The 17157-nt window shown below is 61.2% G+C and overlaps 1 protein-coding gene across 8 annotated transcripts; it reads right to left on the reverse strand.

Moving 5' to 3' along the window:
• Positions 1 to 582: 582 nt before the first annotated feature.
• Positions 583 to 16897, reverse strand: RRP8 (ribosomal RNA processing 8). 8 transcript variants are annotated; one of them, XM_075491459.1, is made up of 19 exons: positions 16662 to 16897; positions 16386 to 16578; positions 15803 to 16256; positions 15576 to 15705; positions 15088 to 15194; positions 14817 to 14913; positions 11713 to 11841; positions 11338 to 11508; positions 7871 to 8176; positions 6494 to 6576; positions 5927 to 6065; positions 5271 to 5405; positions 5048 to 5171; positions 4748 to 4884; positions 3072 to 3185; positions 2377 to 2558; positions 1855 to 2080; positions 1266 to 1476; positions 583 to 1086 (listed from the first exon to the last, which is right to left on the reverse strand). In XM_075491459.1, the coding sequence occupies exons 1-19, from the start codon at positions 16758 to 16760 to the stop codon at positions 818 to 820; spliced, it is 3306 nt and encodes a 1101-aa protein (XP_075347574.1). In that variant the 5' UTR covers positions 16761 to 16897; the 3' UTR covers positions 583 to 817. The 8 variants fall into 8 exon arrangements, with proteins under 8 accessions (XP_075347574.1, XP_075347575.1, XP_075347577.1 ...); XM_075491460.1 differs by lacking the exon at positions 11713 to 11841; XM_075491462.1 differs by lacking the exon at positions 16386 to 16578 and having other exon boundaries at positions 16662 to 16827.
• Positions 16898 to 17157: the final 260 nt, after the last annotated feature.

Consider the following 17157-nt stretch of genomic DNA (forward strand, 5'->3'; position numbering starts at 1 on the left):
CAGGCCCTGTTTCATCTCCCAGCCAGTTGCTGCCTGCTACACCATCTCTCACTCTATCCTGCTTCCCCTGTCTGGAATCCTGTCTGGATTCTGGATTCTATGTCTGCTTCCCCTGGCTGGATCAGAGCAGTGCAGAAGAAAAAAACATGTCTGCTCACAGCACTGCTCCCTCTCAGGCACAACACTGGGGCTACATCTTCCTAGGACAGCTTCGTGAGCCTACATGCCTGGCTAGCCACCAGGCTGCGCTACCTGTGGTACTGCCCTGCACGACCTCCCCAATGCTGTGTGCTCAGCGCCTCATGCGCATTGCCAGCCCGCCACTGTGCCCAAAATAAAGAAGCTGGAGTCCACAGACTATGGGACTCTAGGCAGAGGGCACTCCACCAGACAAGGGCATGTGTGCACAGGAAGACAGAGCTGGTCTCTGAGGTCAGTGACTCTACGGAAAGCCAGTACCCTCCCTCCTCCTGCCTGGAATCAAAGGGGATGGGCCATAGCCACCAACTGCTCCCCCAGAAGAGACAAGCTCCAGGAAGGCAGTGCTCAGGGAACAGCAGGGGTGGAGAAGAAGGCCCCAGGTACAGAAATAAATCGATATATTAGTGTGTACAAAACATGCTGCTTCCTCTGTACAGTGCCCCAGCCAGGCGCAGGCTCCCCACAGGGAGTTCACATATATAAATAAGGCCCAGACAGCTGCAAACAGTATTTACAGCCCGCGAGGGGCTAGCGCCTGCTCTGGGGCCAGCCCCACCGAGACCAGCTGCTATGCCCAGCCCGCGGGATCCTCCATCCCAGCCTGGACTGGCCAGGTTCATTTCAGGTCCACATCAAAGTCCAGCACCAGCAGCTTGGTCTCCTCTGTGCCATTGCGGCTGCCCACCGCACACACGAGCTTGGTGTTGGAGGCGCGGATGCGCCACACTACGCCCCCGCTGCCCCCACTCTCCAGTGCAACCAGGTTGCGCACAAATTCGCCCGTCTTGAGGTCCCAGAGCTTGACGGTACCATCATCTGAGCTAGTCACCACAAACTTGGAGCTGAACTGTAGGCAGGTCACGGCGCTCTGGTGCTTGCTGGGCCCTGGAAGCAGAGGGTATCTGTTAGACCTCCTGTGCTCCCACCTCCAACCCCAGGCTCTTCAGGAGCACCCACTGCTGGGCAACATCTGCCCTGCCCCTGCCACATCTGGCAGCTAGGAGCAACATGACCCCTCCCCAACACGCCTAGTGAGGGGAGCTGTTCCATCCTCCTGCACTCACCCTGCAGTGTTTGCAGGCACTGGCCCGTCTTGATGTCCCAGATCTTGACCGTGGAGTCAGCATTGCCAGATACAAGGATGTTGTCACGTAACTCCATGCCACTTGTGAGCGACTGGTGCCCCATGAGGGTGTGTAGGCAGTTTCCACTCTCTACGTCCCACACTCGAATCGACGTGTCTAGAGAGCCACTCACAATGTGTGTCCCATCAAACTGCCCAGAGAGACACAGATCAGCACGGTCTGCCCAGAAAGGGGAGGAGTGTTCTTCGCAGTCTGGTGTCAGAGACTTGGGGCACGGCAGATTAAGTGATGTGCTCACGTACTCTTTGGCTAATCAGGGTGCACGTGTGTTTGGGGGCATCTTGCCTCCAGGAAACAGACACAGTGCGTGTGTTCCTACAGCGCATGTGTGTGTGGGGGGTCAGGGTGGAGGGGCAGAGTGTCTCTCACCTGCAGGGAACAGACATGGCCTGTGTGTCCCTGCAGCACTTGCATGGGGTGGGGAGACAGCCTCTTGCTTGCCAAAACAGGCATGGCTCGTGTCCCTGCAGCACATGAGCGGGAGGGGAAGGGGGAGCCACGGTATTACCTGCAAGGAGTAGACGCGGTTCGTGTGTCCCTGCAGTGTGTGAGTGCAGCTCTCGCTCTCGGGGTCCCAGACTTTCACTGTGTAGTCATATGCACCGCTCACCACCTTGTGCCCGTCATACTGCACGCAGCGCACAGCAGCCACATGCCCCATCAGCACATGCAGACATTGCCCAGTCTCGATGTCCCAGAGGCGCAGAGTGGCGTCCCGTGAGCCACTCACAACCCTGCGGACAAGGGTGCGCTTGGAGCCTTATTGAGTCGACTCTGGACCTTGCCCAACTGAGATAAGCCCGGACACATGAGCTTCCCCAAGGAGTAGCCCCAGCTTATCTTCCCCCATGGATACCTCTTCCCACACAGCACCTTTCAGCTACAGATCAGCCCAAGCCCTGACCACCTCTGCACTTTCACCTGCCCTATATCCCATGCCACAGACTGGTGCAGGCCCCTAATACTTCTACACCTCCACCTGCGCCGTTCCACAGACCAGACCAGGCCCCGAACACCATCATGGCCATACCTGTTCCCATGCAAGTGCATGCAGCGCACTGTGGACGTGTGCCCATACAGTGTGTGCACGCATTCGCCTGTGTCTGCATTCCACACTTTGAGCGTCCGGTCCGTGGAGCCGCTGATGACAATGCTGTCCCTCATCTGGGAAGACCACACACCCCCTGTGTGGCCAACCAGTGTCTGCACACACTGCAAAGAACGAGATGTGAGACACTGGTTTGGGAAAGGCTGAACAACACAGCAAAAAGGAAAAGCAAAGCGTAGGACTTCTGCCAGGAAGGCTTTTCAGGTCAGCAATCCACCTCCCTGCAGACAGACTCAGGCCCCCACCACACAGTCCTCTCTCTGATAATGATGACTTGCTATTCTAAACCCAATCGAGTTTCTTGCCCTTCCTGGATCTCCAGGAGGGTGGTCCACACTTGCTGACTGCCAGTGAAAACACACATGTGGCCAACTCTCGCTCATTTGTTACTGCACCAACAGATTTGTAGCTTAAGACAGCTCTTCCCACTGCTCCTGCAGCCACAGGATCTATCAAATCCTCTCCCCAGCTACACTCTGCCAGAGACAAGATAAACCCACCTAAAAGGCCACTATGCCTCTCACACCTCCAACCATTCCTGCAGCAATGCAGAGGATCAGCATGACTCTCAGCGTGCCAGTGGAGCAGCCCTGACGTGACTACGGACAACAGCTCACCTCCCCAGTGACTGCTGACCACACTTTGAGCGTATTGTCGTCTGAGCCACTGACTATCCGGTTGCCACAGAACTGCAGGCAGGTAATGACATGGTCATCATGTCCCTTCAGCACCTGCATGGAGAACAACGTGAGTAAGGAGGAGGCGAGGACAGCTCAGAGCCTCGGAGTCTGCGGAACCTCGGGCCTCAAAAGCAGCCTTTGAGAATGGTGGGGAAGCAGATGGGTCACTGTAATGCCTGCCACCTCCCTGTTGCTTCTCTGCGGGGCAGCAGCTATGGTAGGAGCTGGGGGGGGCATTTGGCGGGTATTGCTGGGGGACAGTGGGCTACCCGGGGACTTTAAAACATGGATGGACCCTTGTGGCTATTAAGGCTGCACGAGATACGAGCTCAGAGATGATGTTCTGCCCTAGATCAAAAACTGGTGGCCATCAGCCAGAGCATGTTTAGGACCACCAGCTCCATTTTCCACATCATGGAAGGCAGGCAGCGCACAAACAGCTGTGCACCAGCTGCCACCTCCCCAACACAGCGATGCGGAAAGAGGGCAGCAAAGCCAGGCAATGACCGAGCAACATCTGGAGGCGGGCAGAGATCAGGCAGGTTAGGCAGGACCCCAGGGAATGAGGAAGCATGCCAGACAGACCTGGCCAAGCCATGGGGAGGGGCAGCATGAAGGCAAGCGGCAGCTCGGTGTGAAAACAAGCCCAGAGCCGCCCTTTGCAGGGAACACACTAAACTTCCCTTCAGCCAGGGAAAGGTACAGGGTGGATGTCCCTGCAGGCAGCGCCCTGGAGAGCTCTGCTCACGGGGGGCACAGAGACCAGGGTGTTGGGGGTCTCAGGAAAGGGCTGCCTGGTGCCAGTTTGCTGCTGGGGGGTGCAGTCCCTGCAGTGACGGCACCGGGCAAAGCACTGCTGCTCACTGCGGGTGCCGCAGAGGCAGGGGCTTGGAGAAGGGGCTGGGAACGCCAGGGGCCTGGAAAAAGTCTCCAGAGGTGGAGAGCAGCAGGACAGAGACTGTTACCTGAGAGACTGAGAGAAGGGGTGGCTGGGGCTCTGCTCTCCCTGCCTCCTGGGCGGGGACGAGGGGCAGGCAGGGACCTTGGCAGGGAGAGAACACCCAAGTGCTCCGGAACCTTGTACCCCGGACAAGGCTTGGCTGAGCCCCCAAAGGGCTGTACCACTCCCTGGATGCCAAGGTTGGCTACAGCCCTGCTCAGGTGCTCAGAGGAGGGGTGAAGGGATGGAAACCCCCTCCCCTGGGGTCCAGGGTGACCCTTTTTCTGCTGGCAGAACTGCAGCCCAGTACCACCCACTGTGGCAATCCCCGAGATCGGCAGTGCTGCCAGCCAGAGCACACGGGAAAGCTCCAAGGAAGCTGTGCTGTGCATCTGCTCTCTACAGGCAGGGACAGGAGTTGCAGGAAGCTGGCAGGACCCACACAGCTTCAGGGACCTTTAAATTCAAATATTTCCAGGTGAATACCTCCGGCCTATGCCTCCTGAAGACAGGCCAAACTTTTGAATCTTTTCCCGAGGCACTTCTAAAATTCTTAGTGTTGTTCTCATCCTATTGGTCATGGATATTTCTCTGCTACTTCCTTCCTGTACCAACTTCCTATACGTCAAAGCTCTGAGTCTGGTTCTCAGCAAGGACTCCTGAAAGCACTCACCTTGGGGGCTTTAAGCTCCCCGCTGCGCCAATTCATGTCGATTTTGTGCTGCCGCATGAAGGCAAATTTCCAGGGGCTATACATGAATCCAGGGCTCAGCAGGCGCCGCTTCCGCAGGTTCAAGGGCTCCTCAATGCCTGCAGGAGGAAAACACAGCGGGATGCCTCACAGTACGCAGTTGGTCCATGCCCTCACCCTACTGGGGAGCTAAGATGACGTAGATCCGTGGGATCTGTGGGCTACCCCACTGCAGATCCCTGCCACAACGTGCCATATGCCATATGGAGGAGGGGTCTTTACCTTCTTCGCGGCATTTCTCTCTCCAAAGCAGGTTATCTTCAGCCAAGACCCTCCAGTAGCGACAGGTCTGGGCAGCACGGAGCAGGTCGCGAGGCTCCAGGAATGAGAGGACATAGAGTGCCAGCTGCAGGAGTGGAAGCCAAGTCACAAGGGCACAGTGGGCTCCCATGGCTGGTAACTGGTGCCCAGCACCAGGGCCAGCCTGTCCCTTGCCTCAACTCACCTCCTTGGGCAGCAGGGAAATGAAGTCTCTCTGGAACTGGGGTTCAATGACCTGCATCATGTACTTGATTTGGGAGGGCTCGCAGCGATCAATGAGCTCATCCAGAGCAAGCAGCTTCTCTGGGCCACTCCACCGCTGAAGACAGGGACATCAGTCACGATGCCTGCACGCACGGCAGGCCCTCACAGCCTCCCCTGTGGGCCTGTGCAGCGCCAATGCCCCCACCCCAGCCCCAGCAGAGACACCAACCAGCAGGGGCAAGACAGGCTAGCTGGGCCTCTGGAGCAGGCCAGGGCTCTGCTACCTTGATCCCAAGGCAGAGAGGAGCCACAGAGACGGGGTTGGTGGAGCTCCATCTTATGTGACTCATGGAGCTCACAGAAGCTCCATGAGTCACATAAGATGGAACACAGGTGCTGTGTGATGGCAGACAAAGCAACACCCCTCCAGGACGAAGGGGAGCAAGAGGGGGGCTAACACCATTTCTGTGCTCCTTTACCTGAGGCAAAACCTCACCAAAAATCCACTGTGGGACCCAAACCCCTGCCTGTGGTGGGTCTCATGCAGACAGACTCCCTAGGGCTTGGCTCCCCTCCTGCCTGCCTGTCAAACCCAAAGCTTCGTGGTGCCCTCCGAGGTGAGCCCTTTGTGCCTACCTGGAAGGTGCGGAGCCAGTCCTGCAGCTCGGGAGGAGGGGCAACCGAGGGGATGCGTCGGCGCCGTGCCTGACCTGCTTTGGCGTTGCGCAGGTCCCCAAAGGTAGTCGTGGGACTGGGCATGCAGGGACCCAGTGTCCTGGACCACAGCCGGGGAGAGACCAAAGCAAACGTGAGACATGCCAATGCTGCTCTGGGCCACACCGTGCAAACAGTTCTCAGAACAGAGGTCCCCATAAACCACCAGCTGTGAGCCTCCCGCCAAGCTAACCTCCTTCCCCATCACTGCCACCGGGACCACAGCTACACATGCAGTCCCCTTAGCCCAGCCTGCTCTACAGAATGACAGAATCACAGACTGGTTGAGGGTGGAGGCACCTCTGGAGGTCGACTGGTCCAACCCCCTGCTCAAGCAGGACCACCCAGATGGCTTTTGTACCTCTCCAAGGATGGAGACTCCACAGCCTCAGCAGGACACCTAGATGACCGAGGGATGGGACTGGTAGAAGGAGGTCTTCCCACCCCCCAGGTCAACTCATTGCTCAGCACGCAGAGCACTCATCTTACCTGCTGTACTCAGAGCCCTTGCACAGCTTTTTACCGGGGGAAAGGGCCCTGCCATCCAGGCCGTTCTCCGACTTCCGCTTCATCTGCAAGGAGAAGGCAAGTTAAAGCAGGCTGGAGCAGAGCCCTCTGCGCACATTCTGGGTCACTGATTTTCTGCCAAAAGTGACAAGAGTAGGAGACCCAGCCTAGCAAGTCTTCCGAGTCCACGCTCATGTTGAGGACCTGCAGAGGGAAGCTGAAGGCCACCTGAGCTCTAGAGCTGGCAGAAGAGTTAACTTCCGTGGGAGAAACGGAACTTGGTCCTTCCAAGGGGAGTATCAGACCTGACGGGGAAAACTCAGCAAAACAGCTGCACAGGGACAAAAACAGTGGCTGAGAAAATCTCTTGGTACATCTGCTTGGCCCGTCCCCAGGCACAGTTCAACACAGGCAGACCTACAGCCTGAGCAGGGAACTCAGCGTGCTGAAGCCTCCTGGCAGGCCAGCCCTACAGCCGGGCCCTAGAGCTGCTCAGCATTCCCCACTACACTTGATAGCTACAGCGAGAGCTGTGCTGGGATGTGTGGCAGACCGTACCCTGATGCGGTTGCACCAAAGGGAATCTACATCCTTCTGACTCCGTACAAGAGGCGCAGGGTTAACAGGAAATGTGGGGAGAGCAGGGTGGCTACCAGCCACCAGAAGGCGAGCACGGGGCTCCCCCAACCCAGGTAGAACGCTGGGGGCTCTTTCCCTCCAGTAACTGACCCGGGCACCAGCTGCAGCCCTGCCCTCAGGGCTGGCCAGGGCTCTTGCCACAATGCCCATATCCCGGAGAAACCTCCCCGAGGCCTTTGCCTGACCCCACAGCAGACTCCTGCTGCCCCAATTCAGGTTCTGCACTACGACACAGGGACCCCAGCACAGAGCAGGGTGGCTCCACTGGGGACAGGCACAGCTGGGAACTGCCAGCAGCACTCAGACAGACCGGGACAGTACCTTCTTCCCCTGGCCCTAACAGCCAGGCAAGCCGACCACAACTGCTGAGCACGATCTGCACTGCAGAGTTCCCAGCCCAGCCAGCACCCAGCTGACGCCCCGAGCTCCCCAGCTGGCCGCAGCACCCCGGCATGTCCTGGGGGTCTGCAGCAGCAATGACAGCCAGACACACGCCCCATGCAGCAGGAGCTTGAAGTGCTATGGCAGCCCATGGCCCACGCTGGCACCACCACCATTGCAAGCAGCAGGTGCCCATAGGCTCTGAGGCCACCAGCTACCAGGACGGGACCACAGGCAGCCTGCCAGTGTCAGCCCCTGCCAGGGAGCCACCAACCGCATGGGCAGCCCCGCTCTTTGGGGCAAAGCCCTTGCCTGGGGCCACGCTCCCAGTGGGGTTACCTTGGGCCGCACGTGACGGAGGAGGCCGCCATCCTCTGTCCGCTGCAGGTAGTCTATCCAGCGCTCTCCAATGGTGTAATAGAAGTAGATGTTGCTGCCATCCTCCCCTTCCTCGCTGTAGCAGCTCCCCTCTTCCTCTTCTTCCTCCTCCTCCTCCTCCTCCTGCTCCCCACAGACTGTGGAGCTGACTGGCTCCTGCGCCCCTCGCCCACTGGAGTCGTCAGCCTCCGGTCCTGACCCTGGGCTCCCTTTCCCAGAGCGCTCCGGCTCCCAGGGGCCTGAAACATCCTCCTCCTCAGCCACCACCTACAATACAGGGAGAGGCAGGGTCAGGTCTGTCTGCTGCAGCTCTGCGCCCCAGCTCTCTGGGTGCCCCGGGGCCCAGGCTGGGGGACATGCTGGGGAGCTGCCAGTCAGAGCAATGGCCCAAGGAATACAAGGGCTTCCCTCTGCAGTACAGAAGAGGGGGGGACGAGCTCAGCAGCGCCAAAGATGGGAAGAGGAGGCAGACTACTGAACTAAGGTGCTCTCTGGGGTTACAGGGCAGCTTCGGCCAAGCACGATCTAGAGACAGGTCACTTCCCAGCCCCACAGGGAAGCACAGCTGCAATGCGACCAAATCACGTGGCAGCCGGCAACTCTGTGACCGAGCAGAAAACACAAACACTGCAGGAGCATCAGTGGCGCTGAACAATACCAAACCTGCTAGCACCAGCTCCACCTCTGCACAGCGAGCCATCTCCCTGCCTGCAGCTGCGAACAGCCCTCTGCCCTTCGTTTGTCAAAACAGGGAGCAGAGCTGCTGCACGTGTGGGCTGCCATGCCCGGGCAGGACCCCGGCATCAGAAAGGAGGCACACGCTGCATTTTGGCCTTCAGCATGGTGCGGAGGTCCCTTCACCCTCCAGCCAATCTGACCAGGAGCAATGATTACTCAAGAGGTCGCGAGTAGTGTGTGCCCATCTAATAACACCTGCACCCTTCCTCCCCAAAGAAAACACCACAAAAAAAAAAAAAAAGCAGAAGCATTCAGTAATTACTTGGAGGAAGCAGAACAACGCCCCTGTATCACATCGGAATGAGGAACTGTTTCCCAATACACCAATAAAACACCCCAATCAGCAGCCCAGGATAATTTGCACCTAAGAGTCCTAGAGAGTAGTACGGGAGATCACTAGCCCACAGCAATTATTTTTGGTAAATCTTGGAATACAGGAGAAACTACAAAGACCAGGACAGTGTGAAAGTTGTGCCAAAACTGAGGAAGGCAGGAGAAAACGGAGTCTTTATGTAGCCTGACATTTGGCAACAGAGAGGCCGGTGCAGGATTCAATGAGTAAAAGATAAATGACAGGGACATGCTTTGTACCAGCTGATAAGAATTTATGAAAATAGGTCTTTTCAAATAAAGTTGAGTTTATTCCTTGAAGTGTTACATTTGGTTAAAAAAAGCAATTACATAAATCACATCGATGAGACGGACTCAAACACTTCTAAGTGTCTGACCAGGGCACAGCCTTCTGATAAAAACACTGGCATGCCACAGCCTCTACAGGGCTGTTGGATGAGATGGCTTAGCTCAAGAAAGAGCCAGTGAGCAGATCTCAAAACGTACCTGTTAACAGGAAACTGCAGATTTTCTGCTGACGGGCCTAGTGCAGACCCATAAGGGTGTGTGTGTGTGGAAAACCACCGTAGTCAGTATTTGTTTTATTAATAATATGCAAGCAGATAACGTGTAATCAGAAAAGATTTTAAGATGGATACTTGGGTCGGTAGCAAGGACAGGACAGTCACACAGTGTGATCTGCATCACTTGGTAAGCTGGGCTCACCCAAATTAAATGCATTTCAATACACCCAGAGACAATGTTCTCCATCTAAAGACAGGGAGAGCAGAGCCAGCTAGGCACCAGGGACTGTGCATCCTGTAAAGCAATAACTGAAAAGGATTGAGGGGTCGCACTCAGCCCAAGCTTCAGGCTCAAAAACCTGAAGAGGGAAGAAGCGCAAGCAGGAAAGCAGTACTACCCCCTATGCTGCCCTACACACTCGAGTCCTGCAATGCCCAATCCACATTTTTAAACAGAATGCTTAAAACTTGAAGATGTTGCTCAGTCCCCTCCCCCCCAATGATTCAAAATCTGGATAAACTATTTTGTAAGAGAAGGAAAAAAATGGAGAGGTGACTTGGTCACAACACAAAAATACACCTGGGGAAGGAAAAACCCTGCTGCTTTATAGGGCTCCTACCAAGCACTGCAACATTTATTGCAGTTAGCGCTGGGTTTATTTACATGCAGAAATTAGGCCTCAATGCACATGTGCTTAAGTGCCTAGCCCTGGACAGATTCCCCAGATCAGAGGCAGATGGATCATTTCTTCACACCACCCAGACAGACTGGACCCTGTTCGGCAGGCGGGCTTGGAACAGGGCTGGACTCTTGGGCAAAGAGGCAGTGGCCAGATGAGAAGGCACGACACAACAGTCCATCTGGACACACCTTTTCAGCAGGGAGCACTGAACCCAGGCTTCTTAAGCACTTCCTCTGGCATCTAGAGTTGGGGGTCACATCTTGGCCTTGGACGATAACAAACCTCGGGACGACGCTCCTGGGGCAGCATGGGGGCAGAACAGCTGCTGACATCTCCCAGGCAGTAAAGCCCCTTCCAACAACTGCCCTCCCCTGCCCGCACAGCGCGCTCGAGGGCTTGGCAGGGCAGAGCTGCTCTTAAGCGAGTGAATTTCCTCAGCCCCACAGACAGCACCACACGAAGATGCACTCCTGAAGAAGTCCCCAGAGCCGAACTGGGTGCGTGCCAGCCCGCCCAAGCAGGCAGCATGCTGGCTGCCGCTCTCCAAAGACAAGGCAGACAACAGAGCAGAGAGCCTGGCAAGAGACACAGACTCTGGCCTCCCCAGCTGTCAGTCCAGGGGAAGAATCTCTCTCCACACTCAGTTCTGGCCTCCAGCAATGAACAATTAGTGGAACTTAACAACTGTCTGCAGGAGACCTATGGATGGCTAGGTGCTCTGGGGCAGGGGAGGCAGCAGGAAGCCACGAGTGTCCTCTGCGGTCAGAGCGCTGTTTCTATCAGGGATGCTGGGACAGATGCCTCACAGCGGCCAGAGCAGCTCCCAGCAAGGCTCAGGGGGCCACTGCAGCCTCCGGCAGAACACCACAAAGCCAGCTGGGCCCGGAGTATCTCAGCCTCCCCGACGCAAGCTGCCACCTTACGGGGAGACTGCGGACAGATCGCGTGGCTGCTTGAGAGGGCGCAGCATTCCTTAGGCTTCCCTGTTCCAGTGCCCAAGGCGGATGTGTCTCCTCCCCCGTAAACCTCCTCTGTCCCTCTACCAGCTACCACGTCTCCCAGCATGAAATCCCCCTCCCTGATCCCCGCACCGCCAGATGGACGATTGCCTCCATACCAGGTAGGCAGGGGAACCCTACCTTTCTTTTCCTACCTGAGGCACAGGAGCTTTACTGTCCCCCTGCAGACCAGGGCTCACCCTCGCAGCCTCCTCACTGCTTGGCCTCCTCCTGCAAGTCATCCGCTGACTGTTCAGCTCCAAGATGCGGGTGGTGATGCCTTTGACATGGAGAAGATCATCGAGTGAGTTGAAACCCTTCAGCTCCTGTGAGAAGAGAAGAAAAATTCAATATGGAGCTGAGAAACCCAGAACCAGCCTCAAAGCAGGACCAAGCTTACTCACACCCTTCTCAGACAGGCTCTCTTTCCTGGCCGGTCCAGACCTACCAGCCTGCATCTCACTTACAGCCACCAGCTCCCTTTAGGCCTTCAGGGGAAAGAGGGTCGGGGTGCCACAGCAGGGTGATACCTTTGTACTGCAAGTCCTCGCTACTGCTCCCATCCGAGGCAAGGGACACCTTCTGCCCAAAACAGCCGTTCCCATGCAATCCCTCCTGTTTCCACAAACTTTCCCTGCCCCAAGCGACAACTGCAATGCCTGCAAGGAACAGGCAACAGCACCAGAAGTACTACTAACAAGAGGAGTAGTGGCCCAAAAGCAAAGGCTAAAAGCTCAGAAAGGGGAATTGCGCCTTCCAGCTGACTAGTGCCAAGACTGGCAGCATTCCCTGGCCCACACAGTCAATCCCCCTTGTCTGCAGCTCCAGTGAATGGAAACAGCCCCTGCCTCCTGCCAGGCACATGCAGACACACACACATGTGTGTGTGTGTGTGAGGCACCACCTGCAAAACACCAGGTCAAGTACTGCCCAGCCCTGCACTCAGAACCACGGGTTACCACCGATCGTACCTACGCCCCGTTCGGACTCCAAGCACCTTCTGCCACAAGCCTAAAGGGCCTAAACCCAACAGGGACGGCCCGGCTCTTACCCAGGGGGCAGGATCCCAGGGTGGAAAGCATCCACGCTTTCCGGCTCACACAGACATCAGGGCCAAGACAAGGTTCTGATCATCCTTTCGAATTCGTCATGCACCATTTTAAGGCACTTCTGTTGCTTCTCCCCTATAAATGGTTTTACCCAAAAGCATAGCTCCAGTGATGAACCCCATTTCTGTAAATCCGTCTTCATCTGTTCTCATACCAGCAGTCCTTTTGTTTAACGGCCCTTGCTCTTCCACCTCCACGGTGCCTACATTCCTGTTGTGTTTATAGCTGGTGACCCTGCCTCTCTCTTCCAGGCCAAAAAAAGTCAAGCTCTTCTAGTCTTGCCTCATCAAGCCAGCCTCCTCGTTCCCCGATTTCTCCTGCCTCACTCCTCTGCCTGCTTCAACACGGATGCCGTACTCCAGCCACGATCTTGCCAGTTCTTTGTGGCATTAATAGCAAAAAGGTGGCATTAATCTTCCTGTCTCTGCTAAAAGCGCCACAGCAAATACAGCCTAAGATCACGCTTACCTTTTTCATGGCTGTGTCACCCCGTAGCTCAGTCACCCTGTGAGTGACTACCACAGGCAGGCTTTTCACCTACTCCGTCATTTCCAAATGACAGAGCTAAACAGTCAATCAAGGGGGAGCGGCAGGATTTCCAGCCCATCGTGACCACACCAGACGGGCTTCTACCCCTCCCTGCTCCTGCCCGTTCCACCCAGGAACTCATTTTTCTCCGCTCTCAGCACGCAGCGTCAATCTGCCACCAGCCCCTAAGGCTCTGCCCCAAATCCCAGAAACAAGGGAACCGCAGAACCGGGCTGGTCTGCCTGCAGAAGGGAAGAGCTCTCCCCGCGGAGAACGCTGACCCGCCCCGGCGCCCGCGCCAGGGAGGCAACCACCCTCGCTCCGCGCCAGCCTGCAGACCCCCGCACAACGGGCTCTTTACGCGGCAGGGGAGCGGAAGGGCCCCGCCGCCCCAGCGCTGCACCCAGAGGCAGCCCTCGGCCCGGGGACGGCGGCAAGGCCCCGGGGCACGGCCCTGCCTGCCCGCCCCGGGCACGGCTGCAGAAGCCGAGGAGAAACCGCCGCTGCCCCAGCGTTCGTACAGCCTGCCGCCCGCCCCCGCCCCGGCCGGACCCCGCCCCGGGGCTCCCGCGGCCGGGAGGCAGTCGGTTGCCCCGGGACCGGGCCGCGCAGTCCAGGCCGTCCGCGGGCAGGGCGGCTCCGCCTGACGCCCGGCACCAGCACCTCCTGCCCCGGCCCCCCTTCCCCGCGGCGGCACGGCCGAGGCCCTCCGCTCCGCTCTCTCCCCAGCCGCCCCCCGCCCGCACGGCCTCGCCCCAGGACAGCTCCCCGCAGACCACCAGGGGACGGGACGCGACGCGCCCCGCCGAGCCGCCCCCTCCCGCACCTCTCTCTTCCGCACGATGCCGCGGGCGCGGCGGCGGCCGATGCCACTGAGCGCGCCCTCCAGCTCGGCCACGCCGGCGCGGTTGATGTCCAGCTTCCCCCCGCCGGGGCCCGGGCCGCCCGGCCCCGACATCCCCCGGCAGGAAACGCCGCCGCCGCCGCACAGGCCCCGCGCGCACTGCGCAGGTGCGGCGGCGCCCCGCCCACGCGCCCGCGGACGCCGGAGCCGTGCGGAAACAGCCGCTTTATTGGGAACTGCGCCTGCGCGGGCCCCGCGGCCGCGCCCCGCCCTCAGCGGCGCTTGTAGAGGCAGGGCCGCAGGCGCAGGCCGGGCGCGGGGCGGCGGCGCGGCGGGCCGGTCTTGGCGAACTCCAGCAGGTGGAAGAAGGCACTGGAGAGGTCCTGGGGCAGCGCCGCCTCAGTGCCCGGACCCCCCCGGGCCACCCCCGCGGGCCCCCACCACCTCCCGGACCCCGCGCCGCGTCCCCGTGGGCACCGGGACCCCGAACCCCAGACCACGTCCCCGCGGGCCCCGGGACCACTGACCCCCTCTCGGAGCCCAACGCCAGCTCCCGCAGGCCCCGCACCACACCCCCCGGCGTGCCCTGGGCCCCTCTACTCCATCCCAGACCCCAGCACCTCATCCCCTGTGTGCCCCGGGTTACCCCATCACAGACCCAGCATCACGACCCCAGGTGTGCCCCAGGTCCCCCTAATGCCCCCCCATCCTAGATCCCCGCATCACAACTGCCGCAGCTCCCAGGTCCCCCAGACCCCGTTCCAGCCCCCAGGTCCCTCAAACCTCCTCCCAGACCTCAGCACCCTAGCCCCCCCTCTGTGCTCTGGGTTCCCCCCCACCCCCATATGCTGTCACCACCCCCAGGCCTGCTCCTTGCCGGCACCACCCAGGTCCCCCCTACCACCATACTCCATCCCAGACCCCATCACCACAACCCCTGCGGGCCCCAGGTCCCCCGAACCCTCATATGCTGTCACCACCCCCAGGCCTGCTCCCTGCCAGCACCAGGCTGAGCTGTGCTGCTCTGCCCTGCTGCTGGAGCAGGAAGGGTGGTCTCTGGCTGCCAGGGACCGTGGGCTCCTTCTCAGGGCTCTCTGGTTCCCAGGGGCCCAGTGCACCCAGCGCCCAGCACAGGGCACACCTGAGGACACACCTTGGAGACACTTTTGAAGCCCAGCTGAGCCATGGCGTTCACGAAGGCTCGGATGTCCTCGAAGCGGCTGGCCACCTCAGCCACCATCAGGGTACCCCTGCGGAACAGCCCAGCCCTGAGCGGTGGCGGCGCAGGCACCTCCCGGGGCACAGCCCAGCACCTCTGCTCCTCGCTGCCCACCCAAAGGCCAGCCCACGCCTCCTGGGCTCGCCCCAACGCCTCCTGCCCCTCACCAGCCCGGCACCTGCCCCGCACACCCATCTCTGCCTACCCCTGCTTCAGCACGCGGTTGGCCTCTTCCAGGATCTCCTGCAGGTTGGTGCCCATCAACGCCAGGCAGAACACCGCAACGTCCACCGATTCAGCCACCAAAGGCACCTACCAGACACCAACCAGGACGCCCACCCCAGGAGGAGAAGGAGGATGGCAACGGGGCTGGGGCAGCCCTTCTGCGCTTTGCCACTCCCCGGGCTCTTGGATCCGACCGAGCATCTCCTCCGAGGAGCCCGCAGACTCCAGAGAGGTGCCCCCCTTTTCCCAACAGACACACGCTCCCTCTCGCAGACGGGACCCTCAGGATCCCTGACCACACTCTCCTGTCCCCCAGAATCGCCGCCCCAACCCACGCCCCTGCAACCTGCCAGGCAGCGTCAAGCCCATCCTGCCAGCCCCCGCCAACACCGGTGGGTGCGGTGCACGCGTTGCCGACGCGCCACGTCCCCTCCTGCAGAGCTGCCGCCCCTCACCCCGTCCCCCTACCTTGGCCATGTCGCAGACGGTGACCAGCGGGCTGAGAGGCACCAGGTCGAAGGAGTGAACCTTGTTCCTGACGCTGCTCGCAATCTTGCAGTCACCGCACCCAAAATCTGCCACCACCAGCGAGGCTGGCCTGGGGGGGGAGCAGGGTCTCAGAACGCCCCGCGGGTCCCCGCGCTCGCGGGCAGCCGGGGCCCGGCGCCCCAGCACTGCCCGCTCTGCCCGCTCACCGCCGGCGCAGGTAGCGGACGATGCGGTGCACGGGGTTCTCCGGCCAGCGCCCCACTTGCTGCGCGAAGCCGCGGTGGTAGATCTCGAACGCCTCGGGGTCGCTCCGGAAGAGCTGTGCCGCCTCCCGGCTGGTGGACGTGTAGAGCTGCTGGTTGATGTACCGGAACCGGGCGGCCAGGAGCCGCTCCTCCATGCGCGCGCGCAGGGCCGCCGACCGCCCCGCCGGAGCCGCTTCCGGGCCGGGCAGCGCCGGGGCCCGTCCCGCGCCCGCCGGCCCGTCCGCGCCCGGCTCCCCTGCGGGTCCCGCCTGGCGCTCGCTCTGCTGGCGCCGCTTGCTCCTCCGCTGCCTCCTGCTCGGCCTCCGTGCCGGCTCCCCGGCCACCGGCTCCGTCCCCGGCGCCCCGGGCTCCGCGCTCGGCCGGGGCCGCTCCCCCCGCAGCTCGGCCGACGCACCTGGGGGGACCGGGAGAGAAGTCAGGGCGGCGGCGGAGGCGGGCGGCTCCCGGCCAGGGCCCCCCCAGCAGGCCCGGCCGGCGCCTCGGGAGCTGCCGCCGCCGGGCGGGGCGGGGCGGGCGGCGGTACCTCCGTCCGGGCGCTGCCCGCTCTGCTGCGGCTCCCCGGAGCCGGCCGGGCGCCCCTCCGCCGTAGCCCGGCGCCTGGCGGCCTGCCTCCGTTCCCCGGGCCGCTTCCGCGCGGGCTCGCCGTCCCGGCCGGGCTCGGCCGCACAGTCCCCCGGCCGTCGCCGGCGCCGCTTCCCCGCCGCTGCCGCGGGGGCCTGCGGAGGGCAGGGGGCCGGTCACCTCCCCCGTGCCCAGGGAGCGGACCGGCCCGCCGCGGCCCCGTGCGCGCACCCCTTACCGGCCGGCCCGGGCCCTCGGGGGCGCCGCGGGGCCCCGGCCGAGCCCGGGCCCGGGCGGGGCCCTCCGCCCCATCGTTCCACGCCTCCTCCGCGAACATGGCCCGGCGGCCGCGGGACCTGCCTGGGCCGGGAACGGCGGCCCTGGCGCGGCCGGCTCCGCCGCCGTTAGCCCACGTGCGCCCGGCCGGTCTCTCCGCGCGGGGGCCCAGAGCGGCCCCGGCAGCACCCGCGGAAACACCGCTCCCCTGCGGCCGGGAGGCCGAGCAGCCTGGCTGCGCGGGGCGGTGCCGAGGGCGCCCCGCCCCCAACCCGGTTCACCCCGCCCCGGCGCCGTGCGCCCCGCCCCTCCCAGTCACGCCCCGCCCCCAGCGCCGTGCGCCCCGCCCCTTCCCGGCGCGCCCCGCCCCAGCGCCGTGCGCCCCGGCCGGTGCCCCCCGGCCCCCGCCCAGGCTGTCTGTCCGGCCTCGCCGCGCCGGGTGTCGCCCGCAGCGCCGT

Source organism: Mycteria americana, chromosome 1, assembly GCF_035582795.1.
Source record: "Mycteria americana isolate JAX WOST 10 ecotype Jacksonville Zoo and Gardens chromosome 1, USCA_MyAme_1.0, whole genome shotgun sequence".
Taxonomy (NCBI): domain Eukaryota; kingdom Metazoa; phylum Chordata; class Aves; order Ciconiiformes; family Ciconiidae; genus Mycteria; species Mycteria americana.